This window comes from Bactrocera latifrons, unplaced genomic scaffold, assembly GCF_001853355.1.
Source record: "Bactrocera latifrons isolate USDA-ARS-PBARC rearing strain unplaced genomic scaffold, ASM185335v1 scaffold_57, whole genome shotgun sequence".
Taxonomy (NCBI): Eukaryota; Metazoa; Arthropoda; class Insecta; order Diptera; family Tephritidae; genus Bactrocera; species Bactrocera latifrons.
In genome coordinates this window covers 74985-89320 of record NW_017537234.1, presented here as the reverse complement: position 1 = coordinate 89320, position 14336 = coordinate 74985, and the positions used below count along the sequence as shown (strand labels likewise).

General features: G+C 39.6%; 2 protein-coding genes across 7 annotated transcripts in view; both read right to left on the bottom strand.

The window, feature by feature from the left end:
* The window catches only part of LOC108974628 (LIM domain kinase 1), a 12625-nt gene extending 3559 nt beyond the window's left edge, over nucleotides 1-9066 (bottom strand). The window contains exons 1-6 of one of the 2 annotated variants that reach the window (XM_018942567.1): nucleotides 8966-9066; nucleotides 7516-8311; nucleotides 5572-5661; nucleotides 2928-4362; nucleotides 2715-2869; nucleotides 758-2649 (exon numbers count right to left, since the gene is read on the bottom strand). In XM_018942567.1, the coding sequence (XP_018798112.1) occupies nucleotides 758-2649; nucleotides 2715-2869; nucleotides 2928-4362; nucleotides 5572-5661; nucleotides 7516-8311; nucleotides 8966-8987 (4390 nt within the window). In that variant the 5' untranslated portion in view covers nucleotides 8988-9066. The remainder of the gene's footprint in view (nucleotides 1-757; nucleotides 2650-2714; nucleotides 2870-2927; nucleotides 4363-5571; nucleotides 5662-7515; nucleotides 8312-8965) is intronic. The other variant, XM_018942568.1, reaches the window with a different exon arrangement.
* A 1921-nt stretch (nucleotides 9067-10987) lies between these two features.
* LOC108974633 (interferon regulatory factor 2-binding protein-like A) overlaps nucleotides 10988-14336 on the bottom strand; it is a 30794-nt gene continuing 27445 nt past the window's right edge. For 3 of the 5 annotated variants that reach the window (XM_018942588.1, XM_018942589.1, XM_018942590.1), the window contains exons 3-5: nucleotides 13702-14049; nucleotides 12786-13285; nucleotides 10988-12722 (exon numbers count right to left, since the gene is read on the bottom strand). In XM_018942588.1, coding sequence (XP_018798133.1) covers nucleotides 12582-12722; nucleotides 12786-13285; nucleotides 13702-14049 — 989 coding nt within the window. In that variant the 3' untranslated portion in view covers nucleotides 10988-12581. The remainder of the gene's footprint in view (nucleotides 12723-12785; nucleotides 13286-13701; nucleotides 14050-14336) is intronic. The other 2 variants (XM_018942591.1, XM_018942592.1) reach the window with 2 other exon arrangements.

The window sequence follows — 14336 nt, the reverse complement described above, 5'->3', positions numbered from 1 at the left end:
ATAACTTTTAAAGTAAAAAAATTTCTCGTACAAAAGTGTTTTCGAAAATCACTTTTTATACGACAGCTAAGTGATTTTCTGATTCAAAATTATTTAAATATTTGCGAAAAGGTTAGTAAAAGCTACATTTATATTGGTATGAAAATTCAGCGCGATAACTCTTCAATTAAAAGAATTTTTCTAACAAATATGTTTTCGGACTTCAGTTTTTATATGACAGCTATGTATTTTTCTTAACAAAAATTATTTATATATATGCATAAATGTTAGAATAAGATGATATTTGGAGTTTATGGAATTCCAGAAGTTTTTTATGATAAAAATATTAAAAAAAAAGTATTTTCGAAATTCTAATATGAGAACTAAAGACAACAATATTTTTTTCAGCTAAAAATATGCATAATTTTTTATATTTCATATCGAAAAATTTAATTTAAATTTTGGCACCAAAAATTGGAAAAAACAAAAGTTTTTGTATAAACGTTTTTTCGAACCTAGATTTTTTATGTATTTGATACGAAAAGTGCAGCAATTGATAAAAAAAAATACGAGAACTCGTTGCCAAGGCATAGATATATAACACCATCATCCTAATTCGAAAAACAAAACATTTTCGAATAAATAATTTTTTTCGAACTTAGCTTTTTATATGTTTTTCGAAGTAAATAATAATTTTTCCTTACTCAAACTCACGTGTGAACATTTACCAAATTTTTTTTTTTTGAAGTAAACATTTCTGTCTTAAACTCAAACTCACCTGGGTTTTGCACATCTTGTCTGTTCGCCAGTCGACGCGCGTCGCTGGCTTTTGTGGCCGAAAGTGTACGCCTTTGCGGCGGCTGGGTCGCCTCACGTGTCGTCATGGCCGATGGTTTAGCTGAACTACGCAAGCCAAAGATACGACTTTTAGTTGTCCCTACCACCTTTTCGGGCTTCTCGGCATGCCAAGGTTGTTCATTTGTACTCTCTTTCCCGCTGTTGAGGCGCCGATTCTTTTTCGGCGTCGTCTCCACCGTCGTTACTGCAGTCGTCGACGCTATCGCGGACGCCGGCAAACGCGCGGCTGTGCTTTCTTCAGTCTGCTCCGCTGCCGCCTCATTGAGATAACTGCGGAATGTGCTCACAGGTCGTTTGGGTGACTTCGCGCGCTTGCCGCTGCCACCCGGACTGTTTTTATCTTTGCGTGCTGCAACCGGCGTCAACGCCGTCATGGGCGGACAACCGGTATGTAGATTCTCCAACGACTCAGAGTGAGGTGTGTACAGCTCGACTTGTTTTGGTAGCTGCTTGCGCCCAAATATTGGCGTTTGATTGATGCGATAGGTACTGCTGCTGCTGCTCGACGCAACACTTTGTCCAGGTAGGCGCGCAAGCTCGCTGGACGGCGTACAGGCTGGTAACGCGGCTGCGTTGGCTGCTTCAAGGCGCTGGAACATTTTTAGTGCCTCGGGTGGCGTTTTGTAAACACTTTCGCTGGCGTTCGCAGGCTCTGTGGGGCTTGTTACTATGGAGCGCGAGTTGCGCGGGCGGAAGAAGGTTTTCATTGAGTTTTGTGAATTGCTGAAATTGCGCCGATTCGCCGCGTCGATTGTTTCGAATTTATTGCGACACAAATTCAGCTTCGTGCGTATGTCATCGAGCGCATTTTTGTAGGATTTCGCGGCGATCTTTTTCTGTATTTGTTGCATAGTGCTGAGCGTCGCCGCATCAACCTCTTCTGTGGCTGCGCTGGCTGTCGGCGATTCTGCGCTACTGCACGCTGTCGCGCTCAACTGCATGTCAGCATCTAACGGCGTCTGTGCACGCGCCGACGTTTTCGTCTCGTCGCTTTGTACTTCATCTTCTGCGTGCTCTTCTTCTTGCAACACCGCCGGCCGGTTTATCAAGTGCGCAGCAGGCATTTCACATTCGGCTGATTTCATGTCATCCACCGCGTTCACTTCGTGATAGTTGAGACTCGTGTCGCAGCTGGAGTCGAAATCGGAACAATAATTCAAATCCTTTACATTATTTAAGCGCAAATCGCCATCGCGATTGATGTCCAACAGAAAACCTTTCTCGCCGTACGGACGACTCTTCTTCGCGCCACTGCCATTGCAGCTGCTTAGTGTCGCGCCGCCGCGACCACCATTCTGGAGCGTTTGCTTTACCGCCTCCAACACGCGCTCAGTGCATATATTCTCCGGCGTCACGCCGCGTTGCTGCGCGGCCTGCATGAGCCGTTGACGGCGGCGTGCGCGCATGCTATCGCGTATACGCTCGCCAGTGGGTGAGAAGTCCTTACCTAAATGCGGGGATTTCGGCATATCTCTACGCAGTATAACCGCATTCTCTTTGCCTTCCATTTTCGTCACATCGTGGAACTCACTATCGTCTTTAAAGCTTTCGGCGTTTATACTAGGCTGTGTCACAGCTAGCGCGGGCTTTTCTTGCTTCGGTGGCGTTGGTTTGCGCTGCGCGCCTAAATCGTCCAGATCRTCGCGACTGCGATTTGACTTCGGCGTGAGCATGCCATCCGGCGTGCTGCTAATGCTGATGGTGCCCTTATAGTTTTCTATGTCGTACAGCAGATCGGCGGGCAGCGACTGGTTCATGGCAATAGAGGCCAGCAAACTTTCCAACCAAATCTCGAGTATATCAAAGGACGGTCTAAAGCGTGGATGGGGAAGAAAAAATAAGATTTAGATGATTCTTATGAGACCAATATAGCAAACCTTTTATCAGGATTGAGATCACAGCAAAGGAAGGCGACTTTGAAAAACGCCTCTGGGCACTGTTGGCAAAATTTCTCGCGGAATACTTTCTGATTCAAGCCAAAATCGGAGGTGCGCGGCAGGAAATCCGGATCGGCTTGTACGCGTCCGATGATCTGAAAGTTTAAAATCAGCAATTTTTCAACTGTATTGCATGCGTTGCCGCTAACTCACCTCACACAGCATGATGCCGAACGAGAACACATCCACCTTTTCATCATACTTCAGTCCCTTCATCATTTCCGGTGCCATCCAGTAAGGATTACCCACCACCGTGTAACGCTGCCTGCGCTGTCGACTCTTGCTGCGCCCCAAAGTGCCATTCGGACTCAGACACGCGCCGCCGGACCAACGCTCATTGCTGCTGCTACTGCCAAGCGTAACGCCGCCTGCCGCGCCACTGCTGCTGCCTGCGCTGAAGAATGGCGCCGTAATGATGCGCGCTAGTCCGAAGTCCGCCACAATCACCGACTTATCCTCGCGCACGAGGCAGTTCAACGAATTCAGGTCACGATGTATGATGTTCATGCGGTGCAAATAACTCATGCCACAAGCAATGTCTTTGGCGAATGAGACGCGCTGCGGCCATGTGAGCGGCAAACCCGAATCGTGTATGAGCTCCTTCAACGAACCGCCCGCTATATACTCGGTGACCAAATGCAACTTCTTGTCCTTGTACAGCACGCCAATAAAGCGCAGCACATTCTTGTGATGTAACGAACGCAGTACCGCGACCTCTTTGAGGAAATTACGCTGCGCCTCCTCGTCCACGCGATACAATTCCTTGAGCACCATCACCTCCTTTGTTAGACGATGTGTCACTTTGTAAACCTGCCCGAAGAAACCCTTGCCGAGCAGTTCTCCCAACACCAGATCGGAGGCGCGAAAGATGCGTTGCGGCTTGGGCTCGACACGAAAAGATTTCGTGCGCGATAAATCGTAAATTTGCTCGGTCGGCGCATGTTGTTCATCCAACAGCTTGGACATGCTGGAGCAGCGCTCCTTCTCGCGCAAACGCATGCCCAGTTGCGTGGAGTCCGTCGCAGTTGCGTCAATTTTGGCCGACGCAGTAACAGCGCCGCTCATTGTGGGTCCTATGGAATGTGTGGAACCGACATGCGTCAGTGTTGGCTGTTCACTCGCAATTATATTCAGATTCTTGCATTTACGCAGCTGTCGTGTCTTCGTGCCGCTTATATAACCCTCATCCTTTCGTTTATATATGCGCTCCTTGTCTAGCTTGGTCAGACGTGTAGGCGAGCTGCCGCCGCTACCACAATCGCTGCTGTTGCTGTGCGGCGCGATCGTACTGGTACTCGTACTACCGGTAAGCGATTCAGTGACGCTGCGACGTCCGTAGACTTCGATGCTAGACGCGGATGTGGCCAATGGCGGCAGGTCACTGTATGATGTGGGACGTTGCAGTATGTCTGCTTGACTGCAGCTACGGCAGACCTGTACAGGGTCGTGTTCGACAGTGAGCTGTAGTATTTTCTCGGTGCTGCGTATCAATTTGTCAATGTGTTCAATGGATGTGTCGTTAACGGGTGTGCCGTTCACCTCCAATATACGATCGCCGATGTGCAGATTGGCTAAATTTACATCGATTCTACATGAGTAAGGGAAAGTGGAAGTGAGAGCAGATAATTAGCGAAATAATTCAACAATTGAGAGAAGAAAGATTTCATTCCGATCAAATTTGTTCCGTGATAAATGGATTTCGGTCTGGTTCATATAATTTTGGATAAGAAATCTCTACAAAAAATCCAGAAAAATATAGTAATGTTAGACCAGTGTAAGGATCTAAGTTGAACATGTTTATAAATATAAAATCCGAAATACGTTTGTTTTTTTGCGGATGAGTCCGAGTGGAGCTAGAGAGCGGGCTTTAACCCCCGTTAGTTTTTATCATAGTCATCCAACAATAGACACAAGAAACGTGCTGTTTCCATGGAGTTGGACCTCAGACCATAGGGAGAGGAGGTTTGTCAGCTGTTTAGGGTTAGCTGGGCATGTAAAGAGGTGGTTAGAGTCATGCGGAGACTCGTTGCATATTGGACGTGAAGGGTAGTGCTTAAGTTAGATTTGATTTAAACCCAGTTGTGCGATGGAGCCTTTGGATAATATATTTGAAATTCTCAATTAGGACCTCAAGGAACGCACTTTTGAGAAAAATAAAATTTTAATTTTATGACAAGTTAATTTATTCGCAGTGTAACTCTTGAGATTAAAAAAAATGCAACAAAAAAATCAAATATAAATATTTATGGTACTTTAAACAAGAGATAAGAAGCCCATCGCAACTTCAAGGGAAAGCCAAGCTGACGCACAGATTGCAGATTTTTATAAGGTCACTCGAACGCTGCAATAATAACAAATATAGCTCGTAAATCACAGTAAATGGAAGCGTATTTTGAGGTCAGGTAAATGTTATAACAAATTATGAGAGATTCCGTTAGTTTCGAAAGCAGTGAAAACTGTTTGCAAAGTTCGTGTCTACGATAGGTGGCTTGTTGTTGTTTTTAAAGTAATTTGTAAAGTAACGCCGACTTGCGTTGAATGGGTTCAGTTGGTTCCACGTAGCCAATATGAGCAGGGATTGATGTTTTGGCTTATTTCGGAAATGTTAGTCACAAATATTTTTATATACATTTCGGAGATGCTATAACAGCAATATTTTTTTAGCTTTAATAAGCTTTCCTTTACAACCAGACCGAAAACCATATAACAGAACATTCTACCTGAAAAAAAATAAGTGAATCAGCAAAAAATTATTAATAAATAACTTTGAATTGTGAAAATAAGCATTTTCGATTACCTATAATCGCTACCACAACACTGATCGATAACCGATGTTATAAAGGAGAAAACATATTTCCCCAGCCGACCATATATTCTACAGATATATCTGCTTTGGGCGACGTACATTGATGTAGGTTATAAAAATAGACGTTACGGTTACAGTTATTTGGTATGATGATTATTATTTTTTTTTTTTTTTTTTTTGGATGGTGGTTAATTTGTGATGGAATGATGAGTGCAGCAGGCGTTATTTTCGTTAATAAAAAATCACGCACACCATAACAGGTTCATAAAAATTCATTAGAAAGCACGTAGTAACAAGCGACAGCGAGAAGTAGAGAGCGTATTTATGTAAATGGGAGAGAGGAAGAGACAAAAATATAATAGTGATGCATTAGTAAAAATGAATTTAATGTTGTTAAAAGTTCTTATTAGTATTGGAATTTTTTTTAATTCATAAGCCGTGTGTTTTTAAGGAGTGGCAGGTAGTTAAAAATTTATATCTATTAAATAAATTTAATTTTTTTGTTTTGATTTATATGGAAAATTACGACGTTGGCGCATACTACGAGCGTTTTTTTTTTAATAAATACATTTTTTATACGAACATAATAAATTATGAACAAAAATTATAAATGCCGCTATATTAGAGCCATATTTATGTATTGCGCCAAAGTTCTCATAATTATTTTTTTTTAGCACAGCAAATGCATTTTCCTTTGCACATTTGTATCATATTTCATTTAATATAATTTTTTTTTTTAATAATTTTCTCATTGTTTGTTTGTTTTCATTTCGTTTGACTCACACTGTATGGCACTGCAAAAAACACGCTGCTATCGAAATTGTTTACTATTGTAAAATTATACACAAATTATAATCATCAACAATGTTTTGTATAAATTTTTTTTTTGTGTGTGCAAACAGCTTCCGTAACGTTAATTATTTACCATTCGGTAGACAACTAACCGCTTACTGCCCGCATTGACTTCAAAAATCGACTAATCATTTGTGCACAGCTGACCAATATTGCGGCAAGCACGGACCGGTTAAACGGACGAACGCCTGATTGGGGGGCTTAACCATCGACGCTTATCAATACATATACACTCATGCACAGTTGTGCTGCGATGTATGACTAATGCATTATTTTTTGCTATTGCGACATGAATATCGAAATAAAATTCAACGTAAGCTACTTGCTGGCGTCCCTTACCGAAAGTGCGGTAAGCTGATAAGTCGGCTGCAGCAAAGTACACAAAACACACATACATGTGTGTAGCACATAAATGTTTTTGTAAATATAAGCAGTAGCAGCTTTAATAAACGCGATTGTACAATAATAAAACAAAGCGCTGCAAGCAAAAAGTAAACCGAATTGTGGTTATGGCAACACTAGCGGCGCGTCTGAGAGACGAAAAGGCACTGCTACAAGTGGCTGATAAGCGTGCAGGTATGCGAATTATTTTCAATGTAAATAAGTGAATAAGTAACCGAGACATTTATCACTTGCTTTAAAAGCATTGGCACAGACAGACGGGAGTAATGTACAATTATATGTATGCATGTAAATATGTAACCATATATTTATTTCGACAAGTCATTTAAACGTGAAAAAGGTGAGTGCATCAATGTCCGCGCAAACGGAAAATTTGCTAGAGCGAAGTTATTTTTGTTTAATTATTTGTTGTAAAGTCATGACGTGATCGCATGAAACAACTGCAATCGATAAATCGAACTGTAAAGTGACACAATTACTTGCGCTTTATACAAACAAAATTATTTTTGTACATTGCCTTAGTTTCAAACGGTAATTGGTTCGCACATAAGAAAATTTACCGCACATAACGCAAGCAGGTAATTAAACACATTTTGTTAAAAATTTGTTTCTGTAAATGGTAAGCGCAGCGGTATTAGTAGTGTTTAAAGCAAATTTATCGAAACGATCAGGGTTACTCACTCAGAAATGCGCACAGCCGGGCAAACTTCGAGTGGACCGTCTAAACGCTTTGCATGTGTTGGCGATGTGGCACGAAATGCTCCGCCGCTGCCACCACCACTGCCGCCATCCAAGTAATGTCGTTGCACGCTCACATTATCCACGGACAGACGCAGGCCCGGTGTTGCATCTTTCGGTATCTCTACGAGGCGTATGGAATGTATGGGTTTTGCGCTGCCACTAATTGCATGTGTGTGTTTATTGTTACTGCAGCCACCATCAATTGTTACACTGGCGCTAAGCGCATCTAAATCTGTCGCAACTGCATGTGTTTCTTGTTGCTTATAGCAATTGCCACAGTAGAGTTTGGAACGCTCCACCAATGCGTATGCTTCACCCTCACCAATGAACACAGCACACGCGCTGCAGCAAAAGCATTCTGGATGAAATTTATGATCGCCTGCTACCATAACCGGACCCGTTATGATAGCGCTGCATTGTTGACAGGATTCACCAAAGCGTTGATAATAGTCGTCACGGCAGAAGAGTAGACCGTCCTTCTCGAAATACCAATTGTGCAAATGTGCATCACACACAGAACAACGAAAGCAATCGCTGTGCCATTCTTGACCAAGCGCAATGACGAACTCCTCACGACTCAAATTCAATACATTCAAGCAGCCGGCACATGATGTGCTGTAGTTGGTGATGCGCGTGCCGGTTGTTGGCGTCTTTTGTTGCTGCTGCACATTAAGCTGTTGGGTTGAATTTGATGTTGTGGGCGGCGAACCGGTTGCCCTAGGAATGTTTTCGGTATCTGTAAGTGGGCCAAAGCAAAAAGTTTCATAATATTAGTCGTATTAAAAATGTGTAATGGGACACCTGCCATGCGCTCGGTGCATATGCACTAGCACAAATCGCTATTATTTTTTTATATTTATTTTTAACTGCATACACTTGACGTTTTGACCCTGACCCTGAAGCGGTTAAATGGCGCCAGTCATTGCGCCAACTTCTGCTGCTCCTACAACAATGCTACATGCTAGCAACAACAATAAACAAATACACGCTCTTTACCCCAGTAATGGTGATTCACCCATACTCCAAATTTCAACAAACCCAATACAAACACACTAACAAGTATAAATAAACACTGTGTGAGATGTTCGGCAGACGCTGATGTCCCACTGGCATGAAAAGCTAACAAAAATCAATTGTATTGCTACAAGTAATTAAATTGTGACCAATTTTGTGGTATTTCATACGATTTGTATTGTGATTGCACAATAATTGAAAATGTTATAGTTAAAAACATATTCCCAGCAGCCATTACAAGTTGCAGCGCCCACGCAATTGTCGTGCCTGCATTTATACACTAGTTTTCGAGCTGCAGCTTTATAAAATTTATTTATTTTGTACTCAAAACACTACAGCACTATTAAGTTGTGTGAATTTACTTAGTTTTCTTTACCAAAATTTAAATTTTTCGCCATTTTCCACTAAGAAGCTACATTATTCTCGTTCGTCTGTTTTGTAGCTCTATCCGTCGCAAATAATGAAGAAATAGAATTCCAAAGATATGCTTTTGGAACACTTCCGAAAAGCAATTTTTTTATTAGCGACTGTCAAAATGACGTGCTGAACTGTCAAAATAAAACACGGTATGGCAGCACTACGACTGGAATTTTTTGTGTATAAGTGGCAGCTTTATGGCGGAAATGGTTATTGATATAATTTTTTAAATATTGCTATGAACCATTCTTACATTTGTTAAAAAGAGCTGTTAAACTATTATTATATATATATATATATTTTTAAACTTTAGCAACTTCATTTGCAATTAAAGACAGTTTTTTTTTCCATAATTTCAGACAATTCATTAAAATTTTATATAAAATATCTCTGGCATCACTGTAACTGTCATCATCAAACGCCGCTCTTTTTCATCGGAAGCTCTAGCGTACCTAAGGAAATAGCAATAATATCCGCTTGTTTAAAAACTTAAATATGTGAAATTAAATAGTTGAACAAGTTTTCTAACTTAACTTTTAATAGAACTAGTGTTTCCGGTAATTTCCAAGCAGAAACGCGTGTGCGAAATTAAGTAATTATAATACAAGCTGTTGAGCACAAAATGGTGGTTTCACTGCTACCGCTACCGTGTTGACAAGTGATTCTGCGACCAATTGTGAATTTTCCAACAAATTACTGGAGAAAAGCTGTAACATGGACCATGTATTCTATTAATAGCCACTATTACTCTGCAAACGATAATAAAGGTGAGTACAATATAAATTTATTTAACCTTTGCTGCACTGCTTATAAGACATAACCTTACCTATTAGCAGAGCCTCTTACAACTTTCATTTAAGCATTTCTAAAGCTGACAGTTTTCGTTTGCTATTCGCTTCAGATTGCTTTATAATATTCAGTAGCTCAATAACGTTCCACTTATGCCGGAAGCATGAACGTTCAAGTTTTCCAATTGTGATTTGAGGATTTGACCAGTTTCAGCTTTGTATATTTGATTGAAGTAGCTATTTGAAAAAGCAACCGCAATCCTTTATAAGTAAATTACGTAAATTATAACTTGTTATGAAAACGAGGACCTTTTAAAACTGTTTTTCTTTTAATTTGAACTCTTACACTCATGCTTCTCTCATAAGTAGCACGGTATAAAACAATTTTGCAACTACTGCCACTGCTTTTGTCCAATATATGATTCTCATCAGTCTTACGACTGTCTATTTAAATAAATACAAATTCGCCAATTTTGTTTTTCACATATCCACTAAATTATTTGAAATGTTTTCCAATATTTTATTATTCACGTTGAAATATTTATATGCTTACATGGTAAGTTTACAAATTGTTTGCTTGCAATTATTTCACTGTTGTTGTTGATTTTATGTTATACATTTATATATTTAATTTTAATGCGCATTTGTAAATCTAATGTGTATTATATAATATTAGTTAGGATTGTTTAGTGTTTTGCAATTTGCATTTAAATAATTATTTACTGCTTACTTGTTTTCCGCTAAAAACTACGATATTTGTTGTATGCCGCAACTTGGTTGGCGTTGAAAATTTACAAATTAACACATATATTTTTAATTTATTTACTGTCATAAACAAGTGTTAAAAATTAATTTACGTTTACGTTTTAGAATTGGAATTTGCATTAAAATTGTTAATCGCTAACGAATTTATGGTGATAACTTTTAGTTTACTGTTGTTTTGCAGCACATTTTAAACTTCCATTGACTATTTAATTAAACGCAAGGAAATCACTGACTGTTGCAATACAAAATTTTCACAATTTGAGCGCATACACCGCAATGTAATGGTGTGTATGCACGACAAAACTGTTTTGGCGTTATAAACGCACGACAATTAATGCTAATATTATTTACTCTGCGCGTCGGATGTTAATATTTTTTTGTGGTGAATTTTTTGCTGTAAATTTTTACATATTTTCTCTTTTTTATAATTTTTTTTTTAAATTTTTATTCTGTGTTTTTTGCCAAACTGCGTAAGATCACTATAAATAATAAATACAACAATGCGTAAAATAAAGCGCCATATTGGTTGGCAAATACACTTAAAGAAATATTATTGTTTAGCATTAAATGTTATGTAATTTAAAATTAAATACATGTAATTGAACTTAGCATTAATTTACATTTAATATTAAATTATCATATCTTTAAAGAGTTAAACCATTAATATGTTTCCGTTATAAAAAATAGTTTTATAGCTAAAACACATGAAAAAATCAAAAACATAATTGCATTCGTTATTGTAGTTACTACAAATATAAATTTAAACGAAAAGTTATTTTTATATCTTACAAATTAGGCATTATTTACAGTTAATATTAAACCAATTAATTTTTTAAAATTTTGATTTTTTTTTCAAATTTTTTGTTTAATGTTAATTTTAAAAGCTTTCATTGTAAAGAAAACAGCAAAACGTACTTTTCACATAATAATATGACATAATTGTTGTTGTTGGAAAAATGAGCAGTTTACGCTACGCAAAGAAGTGAAAATAAATAGGTTTTTGTGTGCATGTGTACTTAAAATATTTTTCACTTAAATCAAAATCAATAATGCTCCACTAAAAAACAAGTTTGCACTCTAGTCAACGCATAAACTTTTAATAAATTTTGTCTGTTTTACTTGTTTTGCTTGAAGAGTTTTTTTTTTTTTTTTGTTTTTGCAATCCCTTTCGGCTGTTTAGCCACACAAAAATGTTAATCAGGCTTTCTCTTTCTATATGCTTTTTATTTTGCCCAATTTCTTGTACTCCAAACTGACATTTGCTTTACGCAAAAGTATGCAATTAATTTTTTTTTATAGTTATTTTATATGTTTTATATAAGTAAATCTATTTGTTATTGTTGCTGTGTGCGTTTAAACACAGCAACTACCAAGAAAGTTCAAAGTCTGCACTCCTGCATGGAGGACCAGCACAAAAGCCAGGTGCTCAAAGTGGTCTGAACTGTGTGTACGCGGTGTAAACAACATCGATAACAACGTGTGTTATCGTTGTAAACAGTTCTCAATACAACTTTTCGCCACTATACAAATGTGGTTTGTATACAAAATGCTTAGCAGCCAATTACAAGTTGCCAATTCAAAGCCAATGCGCACACATTTACTGCACGAAACAGTTATGCGCGCATACACACACGCGAGTTTTTTCATTTAAACCACCACACACACGTAAACGGTTATTAGCCGCACATTTCTTAACTTTAAATACAAACGTTTGGCTTTTGAAAAGCTTTTTGTTTTTTTGACTGACCACCATAACTGGTTTCAAGTGTTTTCGACTGCCATTTATTTTATAAACATATCGCAAACTGCTGCACAACTATTAAACTTCTACTTCTATGCTTATTTCTGTACTTTTTGTTTCAATATTCATTCAACTTGTGAGTTTTCAACTGCTCATACACAATTTCAATACATTAGTTTTGACGCAAAAAAACATTACTATGCTCTGCCGCCCAGTTAAGTGTGTTTTTTTGTTTAAAAATTCTCCAAAGCCCGTCGCAGCTTTTTACAATAAAATGGACATTAAGATTCACGCTCCTTCTTCACCTTAACCTCCTCACCCAGTATAGTGGTGATTTCGCCTTGCATAAAAGCCCACGGAATCGTCGAATTAGCCAATGGACAGCGATCGCCGCTGGGGCAGTAAACCTCATTGCCCAGACCCTGCAAAAAATTGCACAAATATTAGTTTAAATATTTATTTAAAAGATGTATACAAAAACTCACATTTTGTCGCTTGATGCTCTCTCGACTGCAGGGGAAGCAGAACTTATGATGATTAACAGACGGACACTGCACGAAATGTGTATCCTCCAGCCGCTCCTGACACAGTGTGCACTTGAGTGTGGCATTCTGCGCGGCGGCAGCCGCATTTGACGCGGACGCGCCACCAGTTTGTGCAGCGTTTGCTGCATTCATGCCGCCACTGGCTGGACCATTGCTGTTATTACCGCCTGGACCGCCGCCATTGCTGTTGCCACCGACATTTGCGTCGGCGCCGCTTGCGCCCGGCGGTAGTGGTCCGTTATTGCCACCGGCATTACCGCCACTGCCGCTACTCACGTTGACTGCGCCGTTATTGTTGGCGTTGCCACCACCCACATTGTTGCCGCTGCCCGGTCCAACTTGTGGTGTATTCGCTGGACTGGATTGTACCTCCGAGCTGGTGACTGTGGTGCTCGAGACGTGACGCGAACCCGACGAACGACGCCCGGATGATGAGCCGGCTGCAATAAAAGAAAAAAAAAAGAAAAAAAAAATACTTTTAGTGAATTCATCAATCAGGGATGGTTTTTGGAAGTGAGTACAGTTACAAATAGTTAGTAGTGATGAGTACGTGTGTGCTGGTGAATGTGTGCTTAGGTGTAAATATGAGTGCACAGGTAGTATGAGGTATGAAGTTAGTTATTCTAGTTGGACGCTGCACAAAAACTGCCGAGGTCCCACGAAAGAAATCAAACAGGACGCACGCTCTACCGTTATCTCAAGGTTTTCTACGAATTCACTGTTTCACCTAAACCAAAATGGTCGCCAAAAAAGTTCTACCAATTTTACAACAAAACTACTAAGACCAATATATAAATATACAGTTATTTTCTTTACTGTTTGTTTTAGTTTCGCTTAGCACTGGGACATTACTCACCCGAACTATTCGGTGAATGTTGGCTGCCGCGTGATGCTGTGCGCGGCGGCGGCGGTCCCGGTGGGCTCGGTCCATTCCTTGGACTACCCGGTGGTAATGTCTCTGTAATAGACATGAGATTAGCCATCGGACTTTGTGCTAATTGAGTGACTGAACAGGCGGTTGTTGGTAATTGTGGCAGAGGTGGTGGTGCTATTGACTGGTGTGGTGCTATAGATTGAGGTGGTAGTTGTTGTTGCTGTTGTTGTTGTAGTGATATTTGTTGTGGATGTTGTTGTTGTGATGACAAAGCTGGTGACGTCGAATTGCCTAACGGCACAACCGGATGTGGCATGGGCGGCACATAAACTATAAAATTCGAATCGAATCAGACAAATATGCTTGACGTTCTGGCTGCTATTTATGTATGTACATATGTTTGTTTTGAATTTTTGAAATATTTTCGTATTCCACGCACACACTATTAACCAGCTAACACACATAAACAATGTAGAAATGCATTTTCTCTTTCACGGTAGAATTAATGGCACTGCTGCGGCGTGTGTATGTGTGCAGCGTTAGTTAAGAAGTATGGCGAAATAATAAACAAAAGTTATAAATAAAAAAATAAAAAAATAAAAAAATGAACAAAAAAA